This window comes from Muntiacus reevesi, chromosome 6 (assembly GCF_963930625.1).
Source record: "Muntiacus reevesi chromosome 6, mMunRee1.1, whole genome shotgun sequence".
Classification (NCBI taxonomy): Eukaryota; Metazoa; Chordata; class Mammalia; order Artiodactyla; family Cervidae; genus Muntiacus; species Muntiacus reevesi.
The window spans coordinates 31337997-31365182 of NC_089254.1; the positions used below are offsets into that span (position 1 = coordinate 31337997).

Consider the following 27186-nt stretch of genomic DNA (forward strand, 5'->3'; position numbering starts at 1 on the left):
CTTTGGCTAGTAATTCAAGTGGATAGATTGGCCACTGTTCTATTATAATGTAAGAAAAGAGAAAAAAAATCTGTATGTGTTATAATGTCCTACATGGTGTTTGAGATCTGTCAGTAAATTTATTAATTTCCAATTCTGAATATTTCTCTCCCAAATATAAAGACTCTATTTAAAAGAAACTTTTGAATTGTTTTCCAGATATGCATATTATTATTCAGGATTAGGTGCTGGAGTTCTTGTTGCTGCCTATATACAGGTTTCATTTTGGACTTTGGCAGCTGGCCGACAGATTAAGAAAATTAGACAAGAGTTTTTTCATGCTATTCTACGACAGGAAATAGGCTGGTTTGACATCAATGACATCACTGAACTCAATACACGGCTAACAGAGTAAGTATATTGTTACCTACACATCCGTAAAGAAATTAACTACTAGCTATGTGCAAACTTGTCAAGGGAAGATTTTAAATGAAAAAAAAAGTTTGCTCAATTAAACATTTGGTGTGTACTGGAATAGATGATCTGATAGCCATCTCTAGCAGTTAGAGCCTATGCCACAGTACATCTTCCTTACCTGTTAGGTTTGGTTTTTTTTGCCTCAGCTACATAAGTAGGTGTATTTGTGGACTGAGCTCACATGCTTTGGGGCTTCCTGGTGGCTCAGACAGTAAAGAATCTGCCTGCAAATGCAGGATACCGGGGTTCAATCCCTGGGTTGGGAAGATCCCCTGGAGAAGGAGATGGCAACCCACTCTAGTATTCTTGCCTGGAGAATTTCATGGACAGAGGAGCCTAGCAGGATACAACCCATGGGGTCACAAAGAGTCGGATGCACTAACACACACACTCACATCCTCTACTTGTTTCTCTCTCATGGAGCTTATCACAGGCCTGACAGATATTAAGATGGCACTCCGGTAAGATGGATGAATGAGTGAATCAGGGATTGAATGAATTCATAAAGAGACTTCTCTTAGTTCTTGTTGACTCTTCACTTATTCAACAAACAATTGAGGACTTGTTAAACACTGTTCTAGATGTTTGTGGTTTAACAGTAAATGAGGCAAAAATCTCTATCCTCTTGCTTATGTTCCAGCAGGGAGTGATAGAGGATAAGCATTTTCTGGCTGGAGATCCTGCCGAGAGGGTAGTGAGCAAATGTCCAGGAGGAAGGAGGATCAGGGCATTTAGGGCCTGGCTGGCCTCCTTAGGGACCCCAGGTCTGCCACTGGACATTTTTGACCTGAGGAGTAGCATGTTCAGACTTCCATTTCCAAAGGATCACTCTGGCTGCTATACTGAGAACAGAGTGGGTTAACAGAAGCACCACGGGTAGAAGGAAGGAGCACTTCCTTATTCCTACTTTCAAACAAAATTGAGACATATGTTCAAAATGCTAATCCTTCTCTAATAGGATTAACTAACTGAACAGCATCAACTTTTAATGATACTGACTTCCCAGAAGCGTGAACTAATCCTGAATTTCTTCCTTTGTACAGTTTTTAGGTGGGGAAAGTGTCATTCAAGAGGCTAAGACTGTGAGAGGGGCTTGCGGGCATCTGAACGAGCTTTGTCTGTGTCTGTGTTGGTTAGATGTTTGCTTCGCCTTTCTGACTGAAGACCTGTAACCACTTAGGTGTGATCTTTTTTAGTGACATCTCCAAAATCAGTGAAGGAATTGGTGACAAGGTTGGAATGTTCTTTCAAGCAATAGCCACGTTTTTTGCAGGATTCATAGTGGGGTTTATCAGAGGATGGAAGCTCACTCTTGTGATAATGGCCATCAGCCCTATCCTGGGACTCTCTACAGCTGTTTGGGCAAAGGTATGTGAAACACGGGCATGACCATGTGTGTTAACTGACACAGACAGAGTTATCTTCAAGATGCAGGATTCTGGTTACGTGTTGTACAGATCTATGTTAAATGTCACTCAAAATGCAGGCAGAAGCATGTTGTTAATATGGTGCATCTGTGGGATGTGGTATCAAAATGTCAGATACGGGACTTCCCTAGTGGTCCAGTAGTTGAGACTCCGAGTATCTAATGCAAGGGATGTGGGTGTGATCCCTGGCCAGGGAACTAAGATCCCACATGCTGCATGACCAAAAATACAAATCACATTTATTACCTCAAGTACAGTGTTTGCACTTTTATTTTTTTTTACTTGTTTTAAAATCAATAAAATATTATTGATTATTTTTATTTTTTTATGATTATTTATTTGGCTGTGTCAGGTCTTAGTTGTGGCACATGGGATTTTTGTTGTGCTGCACGCGTTTCTCCAGTTGTGGTGCATGGACTTTTTATAGTTGTGGAGAGTAGGTTCAGTTGCTCAGTAGGTTCAGTAGGTTCAGTTGTGGAGAGTAGGTTCAGTATGTAAGATCTTAGTTCCCTGATGAGGGGTTGAACTCGTGTTCCCTGCATTGGAAGACAGATTCTTAACCTCTGGACCATCAGGGAAGTCCCTGCACTGTTGTTATTACCTTGGGTAAATCTCCTGGCATAGTAATTTAAAATACATAAATAAAAAAAATACATAAATCATTATGTCCCTATTTAAAGAAACATAATTTAAAAGTTACATCGCTCAGTTAGTCACTCAGTCATGTCTGACTCTTTGCAACCCCATGGACTGCAGCCTGCCAGGCTCCTCTGTCCTTGGGATTTTCCAGGCAAGAGTACTGAAGTGAGTTGTCATTCCCTTCTCCAGGGGATCTTCCTGATCCAGGGATCGAGCCTGGGTCTGTTGCATTGCAGACAGATTCTTTACCACCTGAGCCACCAGGGAAGCCCAATTTAAAAATATAACATAACTTCAAATTATTGCATGACTATAAAACATTTAACTAAGTTTGGATTTGCTGTTTAATTGTGATGGTTACATGGCACTCTGCCAATTTTGCCTTGCAGCAAAATCCACATAACCTGTTGCATTTCAGCCAACACTCCAAGGTTGAGAAATTTTACTGGCAATTTTTGCTCATTTTGGGGTTGATGATTTACTTAATAGACAACTGGCATCTCTTGTGTTTCGATTCTTCCTTTAGCTTTCTCCTGCAGCATCTTGTTTAGCCATCTTATAATTCAGTAGACTATCCATGAGTAGGTCTGGAAATGTGGTTTTCAAAGTGATTAAAAATCATTACACAATAATAATAAGGATGATGAATCCTTTCCGAGCAGTAAGATTTTAGTTTAGTTTAGTTTGCAATCAATAGAGAAAAAAACGGTAATAGATGTGGAACTCAACACTATTACCAAAAACACTGTCTAGTAAATTATATGTGCCTTTCCTTTTCCTCACTCTGTTACTGAATCAAGTCCGGCTGCTTGAAAAAAATCATTACTTGCAAAAGCTGGCAGAAAGGAAAGTTGCTTTTAATCAGAATGCCGGTAATCTGGGAGAGATGGTAGACTCAGTGTCCACCAAAAACCATCTCCAAAGATTCTGTTCACTCATGAAATATTTTAAAGGGGCAAAGGAAAGCATCTCAGTTAATCATCATGACAAGAGGGTCAGAGTTGACAGTACTCCCCATCGTGCAGACCTGTGAGCAGACCTGTCAACTTCTTGTGATTTTTCTTTAAATGCTATCTCTTTACACAGTTTATTCATGAGATTACTGAAGGGGAAGCTAGGGAAGAGACCTGGCCATTTGTTAATGACTTATTCTTTATTTCTACATCTTTGATCCATGAAAAGAACCAACAAGTTAGGTGAAGTACTGTGTGATCAAAAGATTTGAAAGGGGGACTTCCCTGGTGGTCCAGTGGCTAAGACTCTGCCTTCCACAGAGGGTGTCAATTCAATCCCTGGTCGGGGAACTAAGGTCCTACATGTGGCCAAAAATTAAAAAAAAAAAATTGTGCTAGGGCTGGAGACAAGCAGAACATGGGGCTGCTTGGTTTAAGGTTAGTGGCATGACAGAGGGAGAGAGAGAAATCAATAGAAAATAGTGGTAGATGTGGAGAGCTTTTTTCTACCCAGAGCTGCTTACAACTTCCCTGGGGAAGAGTTCCTCAAGGCAGATCACTCCTAGCCTTTGTAGGGGAATGGAAGACGCTGTGGGATGTGGTATACTGAGTGATGTTTGCTGCATATCTACAGTGTTTGGTAAAGGACAGGGTTTGGGAAGAGAAAGTAAGTTGAAGAGTTGATCAAAGTGTCTTTTAACTTTTTCCCCTATTTGAAAGTCATGTGTTTCTCTTCTTTCCAGATACTTTCAGCGTTTAGTAACAAAGAACTGGCTGCATACGCAAAAGCAGGTGCCGTGGCGGAAGAAGCTCTGGGGGCCATCAGGACTGTGATCGCTTTTGGGGGCCAGAAGAGAGAGCTGGAGAGGTCAGGAAGGCCCTTTGTTCACTGGCTCAAAGAGCTCGCTTCTATTACATTTTATTACTTATTCTTTTGTGGTATGAGGGCTACAGTCCATATGATCACAAAGAGTCGGACACAACTGAAGACACTTTTAGCACGCAGGCATGCACACGTGTCTACTGCTTTCCTTTGCCTAATATAAACCCCATGCCCACAAAACATAGGCACCCTTTATTGATGGCTGGAGTTTGTCAGATTTTACAGCAGGGTTCTGACCGTTTTTGGCTACCCCGGTGGCTCAGATGGTAAAAAATCCATCTGCAATGTGGGAGACCTGAGTTTGATCCCTGGGTTGGGAAGATCCCCTGGAGGAGGGCATGGCAACCTACTGCAGTATTCTTGCCTGGAGAATTCCATGGATGGAGGAGCCTGGTGGGCTACAGTGCATGGGATGGCAAAGAGCTGGACACGAGTGAGCGACTAACACTTTCACTTTCTGAACTTTTTATGGACTTCTTTGAAAGTCTGATGAAGCCTATGGACTCCTTCTTAGAATAATGATTTTAAATGCATAAAACAAAATACGTAGGCTTACAGGAAACCAATTATAGTGAGGCACAGTCATCAAAACATTCTTTAAATTGTGATACAATAAATCCATGTCTCTATTTTTAACCTATTGAATATCAAGAACTAACTATAGGTCTTATACCTACAGTAATTCAAAGTAGGTCTGTGGGTAAAATGTATTTCAAGGTATCTGTACAAAGTAGAACATGATATGAAAATGATCTGAGATTTCTATTGGCAACACAGTCACAGTTACTGTTAACACTGCAGGGGTTGTTGCCTGCACTGATAATTGAAGGAAATGCTGAATTTTGGTTAGGGGTTAGCAAAATAAAAAGTGTAAAGTTTAAATTCCTTAAGTAGAGATTCCACATCGAGTACCTCTGCTCTAAGGGGAGTTGGACAAAAATGTATGGGCCAGAACATATCCCCCTAATAAAGGCTACTCAACTCTCCAACCAGTTTTCTTTAAATAATAACATACCCTAATATAACCGAAGTATGACTCCATGTAAAATATGTTCTTTTGCCATTCTTCGAGACTCCTGATACCCCCGACTCTATGAAAGAGAAATTCTCTGGAAATTCTCTAGCCTTGAAAGCAAAGGTTCCCCACTCCCCTCTTTTTTCATTTTCTGTTTTTCTATTCCTTAAGTCCTCTTGACAGCCAACCTATGCCTGGTTCTCTAACCACTTCCTTTTTCTCTCACTGCTGTTTCCTGCACACAATAGCCCACACACCTCAGGATGTGAGTGTAATCAGTGCCGCTCCATTAGCTGCAAAAGGCGAGCCATCTAAGCAAAGGTAATTACAGCATGTCCATCAATGTCCCCAGAACCCGTGTCACTGGGGCTGGTGTAAACCTCCTGCCCGCACCTTGCAGCCGGGCCCCTGGGATTCAGCACAGCCCTGGGCGTGGGGTGCCAGCTGTCCCCCCAGGGACAAAGCTCTGCTGAGTCAGTGCATCGCCCAGCACTGAGGAACGAGCACTGGAGGGTCAGGTGCTTTCAGTAATTAAAAGATATAATTTTGGGTGGCAGGATGCATTTTTAAAATGCATCTTATTTGGTTACACTAAAAAAGATATGATGCTGTTTGTTTTTGTTATTTTCCCTAAAGTCTCATTGTACATCCAGTGGGTTTTTTCTTTTCTGACTTTAAGGAGCCAAAATTTTATATACTCTCTGCATCTATCATGGAATGACAGGCTTAACTGAAATTGATGGAAAAAAAACAATTGTTATTTAACAGAACCATTCTAGACATGTGTACCTTCATGTCAAATCCCAGAAGCCAGTAATAATGGATTTTACTTAATATTTAAAATTATGGTAATAATAGAATGAGTGGTATTTAGGAAGAGATTAAATTCTAAAACAATGGCAATAATAATAAGAATAGGATTTATCAGATTTTGCCAAATGTGTGCCAGCACTGTTCTAACAACTTTCTGACATTGTCTGTCCACCTCGCACCATCTGGCAAGGTGGGCATCAGTACCTCCACTTTGTAATGCCATTTGCAGCCATGTGCATGGACCTAGAGCCTCTCATCCTATGTGAAGTAAGCCAGACAAAGACAAATATCCTATGACAATACTGAGCCTAAAAAATGACACAAATGAACTTATTTCAAAACAGAAACAGATTCACAGCCATAGAAAACAGACCTATGGTTACCAAAGGGAAAAGGAGGGGAGGGGAAATAAGGAGTTCAGGATTAACAGACACTCACTACTCTGTATAAAATAGGTAAGCAACAAGGACCTACTTATAGCACAGGGAACTGTACTCAATATATTGTAAAAATCTGTAAGGTAAAAGAATCTGAAAAATATGTGTGTGTGTGTGTGTGTGTGTGTGTATAGCTGCATCCCTTTGTACATCTGAAACTATCACAACACTGTAAATCAACTATACTTCAATTTTTAAAAAGTAATTCCATTTTACAAGTGATGAAACTAAAATCTAAAAAAGTTGAGTAAGAAACTATATCCCATAAGTAGTGACCTCTTTGTACCCTGTACCCTGGCTTAATCAAAAACAGAACAAAACAGAAACCAAAGCGAAGCAAAAAAGCAAAGGCTGGAGGATAAGTACGCAAACTGGTAGAAATCCCATCCCTTACCCAATGGGATCAAGCTTCCCTGGTGGCTCAGATGGTAAAGAATCCGCCTGCAATGCAGGAGACCCAGGTTCAATCCCTGGGTCAGGAAGCTCAATGGCAACCCACTCCAGTACTCTTGCCTGGAGAATCCCATGGACAGAGGAGCCTGGTGGGCTGCAGTCCATGGGATCACAAAGAGTCAGACACGACTGAGTGACTCACACTTTCCCTTTCACCCAGTGGGACAGTCTAGAAGACAAAGTAGCCTGTCCTGAGAATATAACTGCTTTAAGAGTCCCAAACAGTGTTTACAGTTTACATTTTGGTGTCACTCCTGATGGGTGTGGTTTCTCTTCTTCCTCCCTAACCTTGACTTGTGATGCTGGCCATGAAGGTTGATGATGAGGTTCTCCCAGGGTTGGGCGTTCAGTCCTGGATCAGCTGTGGGAACATTGGTGGGACTGGTGGGAACTGAGGGAGATGGGTCCAGGCCAGGAGAGAAAAGGCTCAGATGGGTTGTGGTCCAGGCTGACCCTGCATTGGTTCAATTCCCACGTAGCTGGGTTTCTTGTTTGATGGTTTTTGTCCCTTAAACCTCTAGCTGTCCAGGAGGGGAATATAGCTAAGATTATGGATTCTTATTATCATATTTCCCCCTTCATTTTTGGGTAGGTATCAGAAACATCTAGAAAATGCCAAAAGGATTGGAATTAAAAAAGCTATTTCAGCGAACATTTCTATGGGCACTGCCTTCCTGCTAATATATTCATCGTATGCACTGGCCTTCTGGTATGCATCCACTCTAGTTATAGCCAAAGAATACACTATTGGAAATGCAATTACAGTAAGTCATTTTCCTAATATTTGTGACAAATCTGAAAATATTGTTTATCTGTCTACCTCTTCTTTCATTTTCCTCCTTTTTGAAGGATGAACCATGGTTCTAACCTTTTTACTTGTGGCAAATCTTTGCTCAGTCCTGTGGGCAGAGCTGGCCTTCTAGAATACACAGAGCATAACATGTAGTTAGGCCAACTGAGAAACATATGGAGCATATAAAGAAAGATGGAAAGAGTTTATGAATGAACAAATATCAATTGACACCATCCTCATGGTGCCTGTGATTTTCATTATATAAGAAAGTAAAAAAAAAAAGTAAACATTATTATACATAGGTCATAGTATGAAAGAACATTTAATTTATATCATATAGGCTATCCAAATACAAGATGAAAAGTGATTTTAGGTTTTTTTCTTCTATAAAATGAAAATAAGTTCATCTTATGATTAGAAAAATTATACATACTAGTTATACAAAAGATTAGAATACTTTTAAAAATTAGAAATTACTTACAATTAGAATTACTTATGATCTAAAAATCCATATATGCTTAATGATAACTTTTGGTGTATATCTTCCAGATTATTTTCTGTATATGGGTTTTTTTCTCTTGAAACCTAAATTGTATTATGCATATCTTTTTGTAAATTTTTTTATAAACTAGCAAGATATTATGACCTTCTTTCCATGTCAGTGATGGTCAGGACAACATGTAACCAATCAATTAGCCATGTTTTAAAACCTGCACTTCCCTGTCTTTCTAAACAGAGGACATGGAACACAGTTTGACCCCTTGATGATGACTTAGGGGCATTATGAAAATGTATCATTTCAGAATGTTCTCTAGAGTGGTACCTTCAGAGCCCCGTCGAAGTGTTGAGGGCTGTTTGGCTGGATGAGGTTTCATCACTGCCGAGTCTGTTTCTTCTCATGTTGGTTGGTCCCCTCTCCTTGTCAGCTTGGAAGCACTCCACCTCTCTTTACTTCCTCATTTGCTAAATTTTACAAAGCAGGGAGATTGAGCCCTGACTCTGGCATTCATCCTCTCTGGCCTGGTCTCCCCATTTGTTGGGTGTAGACAGTGACTTCTCCCAAATAGGAGGGCAGAGTGATCCCATGATGCAGGGAGCCCAGTGATGCCGTCTTCATAAAGACCAGGGTCTCGAGTGTGATAACTTTATGGCATTGCTTCTGGTAGGGACATTGTTTTGCTCTCTTGCTGGTCTTTCTGTGTATTGCAGATAGTAGATAGATGTTTGAGTTCTGGTATGTTAAGTGTTATTGTTTTTTGTCATCTTCTGAGAAAAGCAGAACTAAAAATAGATGTTTCACCATGCCCAGAGGGAAAGGAGTCATTTTCTTCATTTATGTTTTTCTCAGTTAATGTATGCTAATAACCAGGACTTCTGAAACTACAGTCTTAACTTTTCTGTATCAATTTGTTTTCCTAGTGGAAAAAATAATATGAAAGGAAATGTGTTAAGTTTGTGTGCTATAGTACAGACTAATTGTGTAAAGGAATTATTTTTTTTCCATTTATTTTTATTAGTTGGAGGCTAATTACTTTACAGTATTGTAGTGGTTTTTGTCATACCTTGACATGAATCAGCCATGGATTTACATGTGTTCCCCATCCTGATCCCCCCTCCCACCTCCCTCTCCACCCGATCCCTCTGGGTCTTCCCAGTGCACCAGGCCTGAGCACTTGTCTCATGCATCCAGCCTGGGCTGGTGATCTGTTTCACCATAGATAATATACATGTTTCGATGCTGTTCTCTCAAAACATCCCACCCTTGCCTTCTCCCACAGAGTCCAAAATTCTGTTCTGTACATCTGTGTCTCTTTTTCTGTTTTGCATATAGGGTTATCGTTACCATCTTTCTAAATTGCATATATATGCATTAGTATACTGTATTGGTCTTTATCTTTCTGGCTTAATTCACTCTGTATGATGGGCTCCAGTTTCATCCATCTCATTAGAACTGATTCAATGAATTCTTTTTAATGACTGAGTAATATTCCATGGTGTATATGTACCACAGCTTCCTTATCCATTCGTCTGCTGATGGGCATCTAGGTTGCTTCCATGTCCTGGCTATTATAAACAGTGCTGCGATGAACACTGGGGTGCACGTGTCTCTTTCAGATCTGGTTTCCTCAGTGTGTATGCCCAGAAGTGGGATTGCTGGGTCATATGGCAGTTCTAATGCCAGTTTTTAAAGAAATCTCCACACTGTTCTCCATAGTGGCTGTACTAGTTTGCATTCCCACCAACAGTGTAAGAGGGTTCCCTTTTCTCCACACCCTCTCCAGCATTTATTGCTTGTAGACTTTTGGATAGCAGCCATCCTGACCGGCGTGTAATGGTACTTCATTGTGGTTTTGATTTGCATTTCTCTGATAATGAGTGATGTTGAGCATCTTTTCATGTGTTTGTTAGCCATCTGTATGTCTTCTTTGGAGAAATGTCTGTTTAGTTCTTTGGCCCATTTTTTGATTGGGTCATTTATTTTTCTGGAATTGAGCTTCAGGAGTTGCTTGTATATTTTTGAGATTAATCCTTTGTCTGTTGCTTCGTTTGCTATTATTTTCTCCCTATCTGAGGGCTGTCTTTTCACCTTGCTTATAGTTTCCTTTGTTGCACAAAAGCTTTTAAGTTAAATTAGGTCCCATTTGTTTAGTTTTGCTTTTATTTCCAGTATTCTGGGAGGTGGGTCATAGAGGATCCTGCTGTGATTTATGTCAGAGAGTGTTTTGCCTATGTTCTCCTCTAGGAGTTTTATAGTTTCTGGTCTTACATTTAGATCTTTAATCCATTTTGAGTTTATTTTTGTGTATGGTGTTAGAAAGTGTTCTAGTTTCATTCTTTTAGAAGTGGTTGACCAGTTTTCCCAGCACCATTTGTTAAAGAGGTTGTCTTTTTTTCATTGCATATTCTTGCCTCCTTTGTCAAAGATAAGGTGTCCATAGGTTCGTGGATTTATCTCTGGGCTTTCTATTCTATTCCATTGATCTATATTTCTGCCTTTGTGCCAGTACCATACTGTCTTGATGACTGTGGCTTTGTAGTATAGTCTGAAGTCAGGCAGGTTGATTCCTCCAGTTCAGGAATTATTAACTAATGCACGCAGATGTGATTTATAATGTGTGAACTGTTACTTTTTAATGTTAAAAATCTTATTAAAATGTATGTATATATATGTATATATATACACACACATAAATATATAACATGGCACTTTTTAAGGAAAGTTATATGGGGCCAAAATCTACCTTGGTTCATCTTGAGCATTCTGTGTCATTCCATGCATAGTTAGAGAAAATAATTTAGTAATGAATAATACTGACGGAAAATGTTTTCCTCTGGTGGCAATGGCTTCAGAATCAAGGCAACAGGTTTGAAAAATCTTTCTGATTTTGTCTAAGCCCAGGAGAAGAACAACCAATAGTTTGACAAGATAGATGAAACAATATTTTTGAGGTTGAAGAAACCCACTTGTGCAACAAAATTCTGTAGTGACCTTGTAAATTTTGCTCTTATGCTGAAAAAATTTTCAAGGGATAGACCTAATCTTGATCCTTCGGGTAGCCTGTGTTCCGAACATTATGTCTGAGGTGACAGTGGACACTGGGATGGGACAGGTAACTTTTCCTTGTGCTCTTTTGCTCAGGTCTTTTTCTCAATCCTGATTGGAGCCTTCAGCATTGGACAGGCGGCTCCCTGTATTGACGCTTTTGCCAATGCAAGAGGAGCAGCATATGCGATCTTTGCCATTATTGATAATGTGAGTCATTTATTATTTTTAATGCTGAAAATTTGTTTGAGGCCTGGATAATTAAATCTGGCTTTATGTTAAATGTCCTGTAAAAATTAAGTGACATGAAAAACCTCTGCTTATTAATGAATAAAACCAAATGCCTCTTTTGAATATTTGTGAAAGTTTGAAAAAAATACCTCTTTTTCAAGGTTAATTATTTGCACTATATTCTGAGTCTGAGAACTCACAGGATCCCAAGATCAGTAATAAAAACCAGCTCTAAATGATGAGGAAACTTTTTCTGGTTAAGCCTAGACTTGACTATTTGTAACATTCACACTGGTTCCAAATTAAAGAATCAATACAAAATAATAATAAATAATAGAAATGGGATTTCAAGTGAGGAATAAATGAGGTTAGGAGTGCTTATTACTGTCCCTGCCTCAAGTTAGGGCTTAATAAATTTAAGTTTTGAGTTAGCCAATTGGGGAATAAAAGGCAGAATGTGCTAAGATCTTATAAAAGAGAACAGATTTTTTTTTTTTAAAGAATTCTCTCTCCAATAAACTTTATTTTAAAGAAAAAAATATTTCTGAATGCTTACCTTTAATCAAATAGCACTGATCTCATTTGGGAAAGTGCATCTGAACTAATGTGTCATTGTTAGAGTTCAAAGCAAAGATGTTTGTCTTCCTAATTTTTCTCCTTTGCTCTTTCATTTTGTAGCCAGACTGAGAATATTATGCTTTGTAGACAGGATGAGTGGATGGAAAAATGATTGGTGGGACCAAAATTGATAGTATGTTTTGCTGTGGGTTGCCGTCTCTCTCAAAAAGAAAAAATGATCACTGTATATATGATATAATTTTGAGTCAATTGTATTGCATAAGTTATCCTGACTGAAGTGAAATAAAGAAAATCATTTTGACACATTAAAGGTGGTCTCTGCATTTATACAGAGAAAATGCTAGCTAGCTAACTGAAATGTAATTGTCTAGTCCAAGCAATTCCTGTTTCATCAGTCTAAGTCTTGAGAAAATTGTTCAGCTTCTGCATATATTGAAAATTTACATCATTCCAAACTAACTTGTCCCTAACCAATTGTTCAACTTCTCAATCCAGTTCACACACTTATTGTTTAGAAATAAGCTAATTTTCACTAAATGCTGAAATACCTGGATATATCAATTATAGTATATTTTGTACTTGCAGTCATAGGAATGTACATTTAGAAAATTTATGAGGATATGCCAGAAACTTAAAGTGAAATATCATATGAAATGAAAAAAATATATCCCGTATGTACTTTTTAAGAAAAACCTATTTTCAGAGAAGGAATACTTCCTTAAACACATAAACACAAACATACATACACACACACACACACACATATACAGTCTTCAACTTGGATTCAGACTCATGTGAAGGGAATTATGCTTCTCTGGGTCCTGTTTTTGGAATTGTTGAAGCATAGTCCTTAAAAATGCTATGATGGAATAGCCATTGAATTTTGTTTTGTTTAGGATCCTACAATTGACAGTTTTTCAGAGAGAGGACACAAACCAGACAACATCAAAGGGAATTTGGAGTTCAAAGATGTTCATTTCTCTTATCCTGCTCGGCCGGATGTCAAGGTATTATAAGTTATATTTATAGGGATTCCTAATTTAGATTGATTGTTTAATCATCTTCAGGAATCCACAGTCTATTATTTTGATATGTATGTGCCTTTTCCTTTGGGGGTTATATAGTCCCTTATTTAATACTATTTTCCCAAATGTAAAATTCAATCAGATTACTTCTCTTTCAGGTTTTTGATGTGAAGTGTACTCTTTTTCTCTCTTTCCCTTAAAGATCCTGAAGGGCCTCAACCTGAGGGTAGAGAGCGGGCAGACGGTGGCCCTGGTTGGGAACAGCGGCTGTGGGAAGAGCACAGTAGTCCAGCTGGTACAGAGGCTGTATGACCCTGACGTGGGGAGGGTAAGTGGGAAGAGCCCCGCTCTTCAGAATGGGAAGCTGGGTATCAAATAGCCCTTAGAAAAATTTTTTTGGTAACATATTTGCATGTGAATCCAATTTTGGTTAAAAAAAAAAAAGGCTATGGAATTGCAATGCATCTGGATAAGACCTTCAAACCCTTGGGCTATTTTGAAAAACGTAGTCAAGATGATAAAACTCAAAGAAGCTAGAAAATGCTCTCCTCTGTTCCAACAAGCTTTTCATAATCCACTATGTCACTGGAAAATAGTCTTCCAAACCACTGAGAGGATTATTTTCAATGACTTACTGAGTTTGGTTTAAAACGTTTCACATTAGTAATTGTCAATAAGCTTGTGTTCAGGGTCACAAGGAATCTTAGGACAGTAATTAAATTCACCAAAGACAGTTGAGTTTTCTTCAGTGTTGGAATATCTGAAAGAGAAAGTGGAACAGTCTCCAAGAAACTGAGGACATGAGAAACAGTAATGGCCTATGGTATAGTTTTTTGATCTTTTATAATTTTTATTATTAATTCCAACTTACAGGAAAGTTGCAAGTAAGGAAGTCACATATACTCTTCACCCAGATTTATTGTTTTTATTTTGACCTACTTGCATTATTATCATTTCTTTCTTACTACATGTTTATGTGTATGTATAAAACACAACACAAACATACATACCGTTTTTTTTTCTGAACCTTTGAAAGTAAGTTAAAGATATTATGCCCCTTGACCCTTATATACATTAGAATATAATTTCTTTTTTTTTTAATGTTATTGGATTATAGGTTGTTTTACAATATTGTGTTCGTTTCAGGCATATACCAAAGCAGAATGTATTTTCTGAGAGGGCAACATTCTCTTGCTTAATCACAAAACAATTATCAATATCAGTAAATTTAACATTAATAAATAGGGGCCCACAGCAAATATTCAAATTTCCTCAGTTGTACTGACTTGCGAACATTGAGTTTACCTGACATTGAAATGTGTTATAATTATGAAAACAGAAGTTTATAAGTTACACAGAAAAACAAAAAAACACAAAAAGGCATTAATATAGGACAGAGATTCTAGGATACACGAATCATTTACTTTCTTTAATAAAATTAACAAAATTTCTTTGAAAAATCTGATACACCAAGTAGGAACATGGGCCCCTTCTCATTTCCTAAAGCAAACTCTAGGCTGGTTTAAGCATAAACAGTTTTCTTCATTTTTAAAAAAGAACCTAGTAAGTACTTACATTGAGATAAGCATTTGAAAATATCTTATTTTAAAAATTACTATTGGAGTAATACATTTTTAAAAGAAAATACATGTCAGCAGGAAAAAAAAGTCTTCAGAAATTCTATAACTCAGAGATATTCACCGTTCAAATTGTGATTTAAGTTTTCTTACTGCTGAAATAATGGAAAAAATGCCCAGTGGTACAGTTGATTGATTCAATTTTCCCTTAAATCTCTCTCCAATAAAAATCAGTAAAGCTATAGTTTAAGAAAGAAAGAAATTGGAATGAAAAATTTATGATATATGGTAAAATTATTATATTACTATTTTATAAATTAATATGACTCTATCAGAGGCTATGAACATGCATATCTTTTGAGAATAAATGTAGATTTGTAAAAAAGTTTGAAGAAATGCTCAATTTCACTTATATATGAATTAAATATAACTTATACCATACACTTATTAATTAGAAAAGACAGGTTAATATGATAAAAGCTAGTAAATTACAGTGAAGCAAATATATATATTCCTGCTGACACTGTAAATTATTAAAAATCTTTTTAGAGAGTTTGTTCAACCTTTATTTAGCAAATAATAAATACCCAACATGTGTCAGTCATTGTATGAGTTAAGCAATTATTATTGGAGAAGAAAAAAATGAAACATACTCTTCAGTCTGGTCATTCTGTCCTTTTACTATGATTGTCCTTCAGTGTTCTTTGCACGAAGCCAAATACTCAGCAGGTAGGAAATGCAGAAGTACATTATGGTATTGATATATTATGTAGAGTAAAACATCATAATGCCATCAAAGTGATATGTAGACTAGGTAGGTAGATGGACATTTTAATTCAGATTTAATAATGGTAAGCAAAAATCATAGTTATGCCAAAATACATAACTCAATATATAATCATTTATGGAGAATATTCCATCCATGAAACACAGTATACATAAGATAATGAAATCAAAAGAGAGAATAGACTTTATTTTTAGCCTTGCACATTGCTCTTTATTTCCAATTCCCATTTCTAACCACGGAAATAAGTTAAATATTAGCTAAGGTTTTTTTTTTTTTTGTCTTGTCAGCAAACAGATTTTATTGAGCTATATTATAAATATAATATGTAAAGTTCTGATAAAGATTATTTAAAAGATGGTTTCACCAATGTTGAAAGCACCCCAATTAAAATAATAGATTCCAGTGTATAAATTGAATGGTAATAATTTAAATAAAAGATTAAAGCATTCAAAATATAGCATCTTTGTAAACACAGCAAGCAGAAATAGCTGATAATCCCATTAGTGTCTCTTAAAAGAATAAAGATACAAACCACTGGTGCTGACTAATATTATGTGAGTGCCAGTGAAGAAACTATTAGCAGGAGTCCCTGGCGCTCCAGTGGTTGGGACTCAGCACTGTGACTGCATGGCCTGGATCTGATTCCCTGCTGAGAACCAGCATCCCGCAAGCCAAGTGGCATGGCCAGAAAAAGGAAAAGAAAAAATTTTATTAGCACCATTTTATTTACATGTCATGTGGTAAAATCATAAATAGCTCATCTGTTTGTATGGATCCAGTGGATTTATTGTTATTTTTTTTAACTGGCGGATAATTCCTTTACAGTGTTGTCTTGGTCTCTGCTCTGCAACGTGAATCACGTATTAGCTAAGGCTTTTTTGGTGACAAATGCTTTCAACGTCAGGTGGTTTAAAATACTTAATGGAAGTGTCTTGTTTCTTCAGATTATCATCGATGGGCAGGATATTAGGACATTTAATGTAAAGTATCTGAGGGAAATAATTGGAGTGGTGAGTCAGGAGCCAGTGCTCTTTGCTACCACCATTGCTGAAAATATCCGTTACGGCCGTGGAAGTGTCACCATGGATGAAATAAAGCAAGCTGTGAAGGAAGCCAACGCCTATGAGTTTATCATGAGATTACCACAGGTACAGCCTCTGTTCATTTAGGTGCCCTCGAACTTCACTCATGCCAGCGAGTTCTTTCTTCAAAGCCTAAGCTAATAATGTTTGAGGTTCCAGGTTGTCCAACTTTGCTCGGTAGGACCTTGAATGATCCATTTGGAGGGTTAAGGAGTGTAGCTTGGTACCGTGACTCACCGGAAATTTTATACGGAGTTTGTGTTAGTAGTTTTTCAGAATGTGACATGATTTATTGTGATTTGTGACTCATTACGCTAGTCAAAATGAAACGCCCTGTTGTCTCCCATGAATCCCTAGACTCCATAGCTTCTATTTGAAGTATTTCAAGAGCGCTACCACGCTTTCTGTTGTAGAAATTTGACACCCTGGTTGGCGAGAGAGGGGTCCAGCTGAGCGGTGGGCAGAAGCAGAGAATCGCCATCGCCCGGGCCCTGGTTCGCAACCCCAAGATCCTGCTGCTGGACGAGGCCACCTCAGCGCTGGACACGGAGAGTGAAGCCGAGGTTCAGGCGGCCCTGGATAAGGTGGGTGGATCCTCCACCCCTGAAGGACCAGCCCACTGAAACTTTACTGAAATTCTCACCAATGCTTTGCGAGCCTAGGCTGAAAAACGTGAACACGAGAGCAGATGAAGCTCGCCTGTGGGGCTTTTGTTTTTAGCGTTTTGTTTCGTATTGGAGTGCAGTTGGTTAGCGGTGTTGTGATAGTTTCAGGTGCAGAGCAGAGCGCCTCAGCATTTCCAATCCATGAATCCACTCTCCCCCAAACTCCCCTCCCACCCAGGCTGCCACATGACATTGAGCAGAGTTCCCTGTGCTATTCAGTAGGCCGGTTATCCATTTTATATACAGCAGTGTGTACATGTCAATGCCATGGGACTTTCTTGATTTCTCCTTTCTGTCAGGGCACATTGCAGAGAGAGGTGGGCAGCCCATTTACTGGCTGGCTTTGTTGGACCAAGGTGCAGTAATCCCCCAGTCCAGGCCTGTGCAGTGAGCTGCTTAGCTTTGGGGGTTTTGTTTGGTTTTTTACATACAGGTTAGGACTTTGATCAAAAGTTCTTGCTGTAAAATGTACAAAGAAAATTCTGATGACTTACCCAGTGGTCCATCTGAAAAGCAGTTCAAAATACTTGCCTTATTTTGTAGCAATACATCATCTTTTTCTGTTCATAAAAGTGAATGGGTGCTTCTCTGGAAATAAAGTTCGATTTGTGTGTTTCTTTAAGCAAATAAATAAGGAACATATTTCAAGGCCGCTGAATTCATGGGCCTGGCTCAGCGTTTCTAAAGCTCTTACTATCATCTTTACTAAGCTGAAGCTTCGCAGCATGAACCTTATCTTGGGACACTTCAAGGTTAATGCCGATGTCATCTGTCATAACAACACAGTATAGAAACTAGTCAGATGACACTATGTAAATAGATTTCACACACATAAACATCATAAACACTTTTGACTTCAGAAAGTTTAGTAATAAAATGTGCAAGTTATTTAACAGTCTATCCACATTGCATCTTGAAATATTGTTTTTTTGAATTGACCTACTTTATTTTTCAGTTTTTATTGAAATATAGTTGGTTTACATGTTGCATTAGTTTCAGGTGTACAGCTAAATGATTCAGTCATACATATATGTGTGTATGTATATTATGTATTTTATATCTGACATATGTCCTCTTGAAATTATACAGATGAGCTGTATGAACCTTATTTTCTCAGGAAAACTTATACTTGAATCCTCAGTAAACACAACTGCCTTGTGTGCTATAAACTGTAGTTAATTCAGGCTTTGTGGTTTATCATATTAACATTTTGACTTATTTTATATAATATAATTTAATAATTAATGAAAGAATATGATAATTATTCCTCATAAATTTTCATACTGAATTACACTACTTTCATGTATATTAAGTCTCAAGGAACCGAAATATAATACATAGGGGACTTATATTTAGTTGGTTAATTAGAAGTGACTTAAACCAGGAAATCATGAAAACAAATACATGCCTTCATTAAACAATCAATTTAAAACGTGTCAGTATAGCTTTTTTAGCGTAGAGTTACATGCGATAAGAGGTATTTAGGGAAAAGTCCCAGCCAGCCCTGGACCCAGGCCCCAAAGCTTTCTAGGAGGGGTACATTCAGGGTGGCAGCCCTGGCTGTGCTAAACAAGAAGAATGACTGACAAGTCTGTTCATGATGCAGATTCTGTCAGCAGAAGTTGTATCCGTGCAACTTTTAATTCATATTTGGATACATTACTTCTTTCAATTTTAGCAATTTGTGTTGGCAAACACAGAAGCTCTAAGGCCTCTTAAAGTCTATGCTTCGGACATTGAACAAGCATTGATTCCTTCACATCTTTTGATTAAAACAAGTCACACGACCTGCCCAAATTTGAGGAGGTGGAAAAATACAGTCCATCTCTGAAGGGAATAGTTGCAAAGAGTTTGTGGCCATTTTTTATCTACCGTAGTTGCTACAGATGGTTTCTAATCTATAGAATTGACTCCATACATTGCAAGATAACTGAAATATTTTTCAGATGATGAACTATGCTTTTAAGAGGGAAGTCCTTCATACTGCACTCTCCCCTAGTGATACTGGTCCGTCGGTTGGCTGGTCCATCTGGTTAAAAACCAACTTTCTTTTAACAATGAAAAGTTGAGTTTTGTAATTCTCTGTCCTTTGAGGAGCATAAGGATATAACACTATTACTGTTTCTCCTCTCTGATTACCTAGCCTGGAAGCATAATATTTTCCTTTTGTAGATCCTTTCTACATTTATCACCATCTCTTATCTGGCACCATGTTATTGTAATTAGCTGTTTATTTATATGCTTTCTCTCTTTCTCTCTCCTAAGAGGCAGAACTGATAAATGGCTCATGTTTACTCTATAACACCTACTCCAGTGCCTGCACATAGTAAAGCCTGAATAAATTTTTACTGAATTGATTACCATGGCCTAGCTCATTGAATAATACATTCTACATTAGAAAAAAATAATTAATGACCATTTCTACTTTTGGCTCAATAGATAGCAACTGTTCTTCAAAATAAATAATAGGTTTTTCAGTATAAAATCTTAAAGAAGAATAGAAAAGCAGACTTGATATTTGGATTTTTTAAAGAAAGTTAATAATCACAAAGTTCTGTGTCCCTCTTCTACTCATAGTGTTTCCATACTGGAGGGGCAGAAAAAGAATGAAAATAGTGGTCTAATGAAATGATCCCTAGGAGTTTCCATTTATGCTTTTTTCCCCCAGAAGTCAGAGAGACTCACAGATCAGTCCTTCCTCTGTTTGGGCCCGCCTCTCATCCCTGAGCTGTGTGCTCAGTCACATGGCTGTGTCCAGCTCTTTGGGAGCCCAGGCACTGTACCTGCCAAGCGCCTCTGTCTGTGGGTTTTCCAGGCAAGGACACTGGAGTGGGCTGCCAAGCTCTCCTCCAGGGGATCTTCCCAACCCAGGGATCGAACCCAGGTTTCCCGCATCGCAGTCAGATTCTTCACCTCACAGGCACCAGGGAAGCCCGCCTGCACATCCAACATTAGAAGTTTCAGATTTCTTCACAGTTGGTCTCCTTGAATCTGGGATACTTGTTTGCCAGTGTCTTGTTCTCCTGGGGGTGTTTGAACTTATTCTTTTGTGTCACATCTCCTCTACTCTAGCCAGAATTCTTTGGTCAAGGGTGACAGTTGCTAACTTCGAAATTTACAAATACATACTTTGTTTCTCCTGCACACGGGTCATTTACTCACAAGTCTGACTCCCAATTCCTTTGTTTTTATTTTTTTCAGTTGACATAGCATTAACCTATTGTTATCATAATGATAAACCCAGCCACTGTTAGCAGTTACTCATCACTATTAGTATCATGAATATAATTGGATTGATGAAATTATTATCTATATACCTTATCATTCATGGACAAAGCTGTGCAACTTCCTTCTTAGTATATCAGTAAAGATCTGTGAAGATTTCCTTTGGGGCCCCATTGCTAAAAATCAAAGAACAGTCTTAAATGTTGTCCAGTAGGGTTATGCTCTCGTCTCTGTCTTTTTATGCTTTCAAGTGTGTTAGTCACTCAGTTGTGTCTGACTCTGCAACCCCATCAACGGTAACCCGCCAGGCTCCTCTGTCCCTGGGATTCTCCAGACAAGAATTCTGGAGTGGGTTGCCATTTCCTTTTCCAGGGAATCTTCCCGACCCAGCGATCAAACCTGGGTTTCCCCCATTGCTGGCAGATTCTTTACCATCTGAGCTACCAGGCTCTTTTATATTTATTGAAACATAATGATTGATTTATCTGGTTATTAGTATAAGGGTTGAAGAAAAAAACATTTTTTTCCAGGTGACTACACAGTTGACTCAGTACCATTAATCACATAGTCTACCTTTTCTCTACTGATAGACAATGCATATTTATCACACACTAACTCTTAAAAATACATTTCTATTCTGGACTTTCTATATGGTTCTGTTTATCAAATTGTTCATGTGATAGCTTCCTCTAGATTTTATTGTTTTAATTGCTGTAGCTTTTTATGTTTTAGTATCTAGTGGAGATATTACCCAGATACTTATTAACTTTTTCAGAATTTTTGTGGATGCTCTTTTTAAAAAGACTGATGAATCTTTTTAAAAGATTCATATACCATGAAGTTCACCCTTTTTAAATGTACAGTTCATTGGTTTTTAGTATTAATATAGTCACAAGATTTTGCAACCATCTGCATGATCTCACTGCAGAATATCTTCATCTTTCAAAAAAAAAAAACAAAAAAACTCTTGTACCCCATAGTACTTACTCTATTCTACCCTCACCCTGGTGCTTGGCAACCACTAATCTTTCTCTCTCTCTGAATTTTCCCATTCTGGACATTTCCTATAAATAGAATCATACAAGGAACAGTCTGTTTTAACTGACTTCTTTAACTTAGCATCATATTTTCAAGGTCCATCCATATTGAAACATGTATCAGAATCTCATTTCTTTTCGTGGCTCAGTGCTATTCCATTGTATGGATATACTACCTTTTGTTTATCTTTCGATCAACTGAACACTTGTTCTCACTTTTTGGCTATTATGAATCTAGCCTCTCTTTTTTACGTTTTTAACTGCTTAGGTGATTTGGGCCACACCCTAAATAACATCCTAACAATGTGGTTTTATTGCCTCAGAGTATGTAGGCGTGGTCTTAAGAAGTTGTTAGTCTAATAGGGTAATGAATATTATAAAGAATAACTATTGTTAATGACATAATGTGAATAATTTGATGGAAATTTTCCAGGGTATAAATGTCCATTCATAAACCCACCAAGCTAATGTGAGCTCACTGAACTACTTATGGGGTGATTTGTAGATTTCAGTATCCATAAAAACCACCCAAAGTATTTGTTAAAAATCACAGTTACTAAAAAAAAAAAAAAAAAAAATCACAGTTACTGGCCCCTCTCCAGAGTTTGTGACTGAGATGGTCTTTGAACCAGAATTTAAACCATCCAGACCTCAGGATATGTTTTTGCCTAAGGTACAATCACAGTAATTACAGAATTGCAGGCACTTCAGAAGAAATCATACAGAAGTGCTCTGGAGAAGGCCTTATGTAGCAACAACTTCTGCACATGCTTCTGCTAAAGTCTTTAGCATATCATATAACTCAGAACCAGGGCTCCTCACAATGGTATGAAAACATTAGAGAAACTCCAGAGTTTTCCATCTTCATCCTGGGGGCTTGGCCTCCTGTCTGGTCCAGAATTTGTCACCTGTATCCATTCACGTGTGAGTGATGCCTTTGTGCCCTGAACACACAGGGATGGTGAGCTGCTGTCGCATCAACCACAGACACCCTCATCTGTGTGCTTCATTGTGTGTTAATCAACAGTGCAAGGATGGTGTGACCCTGCTGCCCTCCATGCCTGTCCTTTTCCCCTCTAGGCCAGGGAAGGCCGGACCACCATAGTGATAGCGCACCGACTGTCTACAATCCGGAATGCAGATGTCATCGCTGGATTTGACGATGGAGTCATTGTGGAGCAGGGAAGCCACAGAGAACTAATGAAGAAGGAAGGGGTGTACTTCAGGCTGGTAAACACACAGGTATCTGCTTCTTGGGAAGTTTTTCTGTTGTTTTTTCCTTTATATAATATCTTTCTTTATTAAAATATCACATAGCTAATGCTGTACGGAGAAATCAGAAGTATCAGAAAGATGCCAAGGATACATCTGAGACTTTAATTCAGAGTCGTTGAAAGAATCTTGAAAGAGAAAGGTGGGAAGAGAGGGAAATAAAAGAAAACGCCAAAAACATTTTGAACTTGTTGTTTAGGACAGTGATTCTTCATTGCCTGTTCAAACTAATAGGTCCTTTCCCCAGTAGATTAGGGATGTTCAGAGTGGAGGTGGGGGTAAGAGACTGATGCCAGGATCTCTGGCAGTTGGGAGAAGTCCTATGAGACCTTAAAATACTTCCCAGATCATCCTAATAAAACCAATAGCAAGATTCATGGCTCTTGGAAGTGAATAGTTCTGTGTTTTGTTTTTTGTTTTTGGCTTGAGAGATCTCAGTTTCCCGACTGGGGATCAAACCCTGCACCCACAGGAGTGAAAGTTCCAAGTCTTAACCTCTGGGCCTCCAGGGAATTCCTGAGTTTGGTTTTCCTTTAAAACAACAACAACAACAACAATGACAACTATTCACTCTATTTCCTAAAGCAGGTTCTATTGATAATTATATTTGCCTTATTATTGAAATTAGTCACTTGAGCAATTTTGCAAAACAAATAACTGAAAAACATTTATCCTGTAAACACAATTCTTCTATTTGTAAAAGTTTATACATTTGCTTTGATAACTTTAACTAATATGTACATATTTTTACTATTTCTTCTTCACATTTCAGATACACATCATCCAAATACTATCATTTTATATGTCCTCAGCAGTAATTACATTAATGTGTAATAAAATGCTCAATGCTTTCTCTAAAGTTGAATACGTGACTTGTTTCTAGTAATTCTCTGTTCTAAATATTGCCCTTTGGGAGCACGTGGCAGGGAGTGGGGTGAGGGTGGGTTCCAAAAAAGTTAAGTCAAAAATTTGTTTTGTTTTCTGACAAATAATTTAACTCCTCTGAGTCTCAGTTTCCACATTTGAAATACAAAACCTACCATGTGAGGCTGCTGCAAGGCTAAGAAATAAGCACCTGTTTAGTTCAGTTCAGTCGCTCAGTCGTGTCTGACTCTGCAACCCCATGGACTGCAGCACGCCAGGCTTCCCTGTCCATCACCGACTCCTGGAGCTTATTCAAATTCGTGCATTGAGTCGGTGATGCCATCCAACCATCTCATCCTCTGTCGTCCCCTTCTCCTCCCACCTTCAATCTTTCCCAACATCAGGGTCTTTTCAGATGAGTCAGCTCTTCACATCAGGTGGCCAAAGTATTGGAGTTTCAGCTTCAGCATCAGTCCTTCCAAAGAATATTCAGGACTGATTTCCTTTAGGATAGACTGGTTGGATCTCCTTGCTGTCCAAGGGACTCTCAAGGGTCTTCTCCAACACCACAGTTCAAAAGCATCAATTCTTTGGCACTCAGCTTTCTTTTTAGTCCAACTCTCATATCCATACATGACTACTGGAAAAAGCATAGCCTTGACTAGACAAACCTTTGTTAGCAAAGTAATGACTCTGTTTGTAATATGCTGTCTAGGTTGGTCATAGCTTTTCTTCCAAGGAGCAAGTATCTTTTAATTTCATGGCTGCAGTCACCATCTGCAGTGATTTTGGAGCTCCAAAAAATAGTCTCTCATTGTTTCCATTGTTTTCCCATCTATTTGCCATGAAATGATGGGACTAGATGCCATGATCTTAGTTTTCTGAATGTTGAGTTTTAAGTCAACTTTTTCGCTCTCCTCTTTCACTTTTATTAAGAGGCTTTTTAGTTCCTCTTCACTTTCTGCCATAAGGGTGGTGTCATCTGCATATCTGAGGTTATTGATATTTCTCCCAACAGTCTTGATTCCAGCTTGTGCTTCATCTAGCCCAGCGTTTCTCATGATGTACTCAGCATATAAGTTAAATAAGCAGGGTGACAGTATACAGCCTTGACGTACTCCTTTCCCTATTTGGAACCAGTCTGTTGTTACATGTCCTATTCTAACTGTTGCTTCCTGACCTGCATACAGATTTCTCAGGAGGCAGTTTAGGTGGTCTGCTATTCCCATCTCTTTCAGAATTTTTCACAGTTTGCTGTGATCCACACAGTCAAAGGCTTTGGCATAGTCAATAGAGCAGAAATAGATGTTTTCTGGAACTCTCTTGCTTTTTCAATGATCCAACAGATGTTGGCAATTTGATCTCTGGTTCCTCTGCCTTTTCTAAATCCAGCTTGAACATCTGGAAGTTCTCGGTTCACATACTGTTGAAGCCTGGCTTGGAGAATTTTGAGCATTACTTTACTAGCGTGTGAGTGAGTGCAATTGTGCAGTAGTTTGAGCATTCTTTGGCATTGCCTTTCTTTGGGATTGGAATGAAAACTGACCTTTTCCAGTCCTGTGACCACTGCTGAGTTTTCCAAATTTGCTGGCATATGGAGTGCAGCACTTTCACAGCATCATCTTTTAGGATTTGAAATAGCACAACTGGAATTCCATCACTTCCACTATTTTTGTTCATAGTGATGAGCCCCACCTGAATATACTATAAAAAGCACTTTCAAAGGGTGAATTTCATGGTATGTGAATTTTGTCTCAATAAAGCTTTTATATATATGTGTGTGTATATATATATATATATATATTTTTTTTTTTTTTTTTTTTGAAAAGCACCTAACACAAAATAGATGCCTGACAAATGATAGTTACTGGTTCTAAACTTGAAGGTTACATCTACCTGGACACACAACTCAACATTTTGTTCTTCTTCTAGATTTCAGGAAGCCAGATCAAGTCAGAAGAATTTAAAGTCACACTCACTGATGAAAAGCCTGCCATGGGTTTGACTCATCCCATAGTTAGGCGTTCTCTTCATAAAAGCCTGAGGAGTTCACGACAGTATCAGAATGGCTTTGATGTGGAAACCAGTGAACTTGTAAGTTGTTTTTCAATTATCTTTCATTGTTTAGTTTTGCTGGTGAAATCCGTAGCCTTGCAAGTATATTGTAGGCACAGAAGATTCCCACCATGAGCCATACTCTTCTTAAAAGAAGAACATATCCAATATTAATTGTACTTGTCAAAAATTGAAATCAATTCCAATTAACAATGGATTTTCAATGAAAAGGGATCCCAAAACATAGGCTTTGTGCTTAGACGCTTAAAATTAAAACGAGATGTTCCATTCATTTTTCAGATCCAGAGTAATACCAGGCTGGTCTAAAACAAGAGACCCTAATATTTGCATGATCTATTATGTAGGATTACTTTTGATTGTCTATACTAGGAAACCCAGAGTAATATCAATTTAAGAGAAATAAGGTTTTATTTCTCTTTCACATTAAAACAAACAAACAAAAAAACTTAGAGGTGAGAAACCCAGGGTTATAATGGTAACTCCACCATGGTTACCATGGACTCAGGCTCGTTTCATATTTATTCTCATTACCCTGGCATGTAGCTTTCACTCTCAATAATCTAAAATGACTCTGGAAGCTCCAGCCATCACATCTATGTTCCAAGCAGCAAGAAGAAACAAAGATTTTCCAGACATCTCATACAGGACTTAAAAAAAAAAAAATTATGTCATTGGCCATAACTTAATCACATGTCCAAAGTTAGCTACAAGGGAGGGTAGAAAACGGAACCTTTTTGCTATATGCATTGCTACTCTGAGTAAAACTGGAATTCTCTTACTAGGAAAAAGGACAGAATAACCAGAAATAGCCAAAGAGTACATTCTTTAATATTTCTCACCTGAAACCTTGGGATTTTTTTTTTAGGTCAACATCTTGCACTTTATAATACAAGTGTTTACACAAATCTCATGTTTACAGTATAAAACACAAAGGACCTCAAGAGAAGTAACTGGGATGTTATTAATTCAAGTTAACAGAAACTTTTATAATAGAAAGGGAACACATTCTAAGAAAAGATATTTTATGACTTTAAGAAATGATTTAGGAGTGTATTTTGGTGTTATTCCTTGGTAACTCAGTTGGTAAAGAATCTGCCTGCAATGCAGGAGACCCTGGCTCGATTCCTGGGTCAGGAAGATCTCCTGGAGAAGGGATAGGGTACCCACTCCAGTATTTTTGGGCTTCCCTTGTGGCTCAGCTGGTAAAGAATCCGCCTGCAATGCAGGAGACCTGGGTTCGATCCCTGGGTTGGGAAGATCCCCTGGAGAAGAGAAAACGTACCCACTCCAGTGTTCTGGCCTGGAGAATTCCGTGGACTGTATAGACCGTGGAGCTGCAGAGAGTCAGACACG

General features: G+C 38.3%; 1 protein-coding gene across 1 annotated transcript in view; it reads left to right on the plus strand.

The window, feature by feature from the left end:
* ABCB4 (ATP binding cassette subfamily B member 4) overlaps nucleotides 1-27186 on the plus strand; it is a 69317-nt gene that overhangs the window by 14115 nt on the left and 28016 nt on the right. Inside the window, exons 5-15 of the mRNA XM_065938963.1 lie at nucleotides 199-390; nucleotides 1653-1824; nucleotides 4219-4343; nucleotides 7669-7840; nucleotides 11510-11623; nucleotides 13120-13230; nucleotides 13451-13576; nucleotides 16557-16760; nucleotides 17108-17278; nucleotides 22702-22863; nucleotides 25690-25851. Of these exons, the coding sequence (XP_065795035.1) occupies nucleotides 199-390; nucleotides 1653-1824; nucleotides 4219-4343; nucleotides 7669-7840; nucleotides 11510-11623; nucleotides 13120-13230; nucleotides 13451-13576; nucleotides 16557-16760; nucleotides 17108-17278; nucleotides 22702-22863; nucleotides 25690-25851 (1711 nt within the window). The remainder of the gene's footprint in view (nucleotides 1-198; nucleotides 391-1652; nucleotides 1825-4218; nucleotides 4344-7668; nucleotides 7841-11509; nucleotides 11624-13119; nucleotides 13231-13450; nucleotides 13577-16556; nucleotides 16761-17107; nucleotides 17279-22701; nucleotides 22864-25689; nucleotides 25852-27186) is intronic.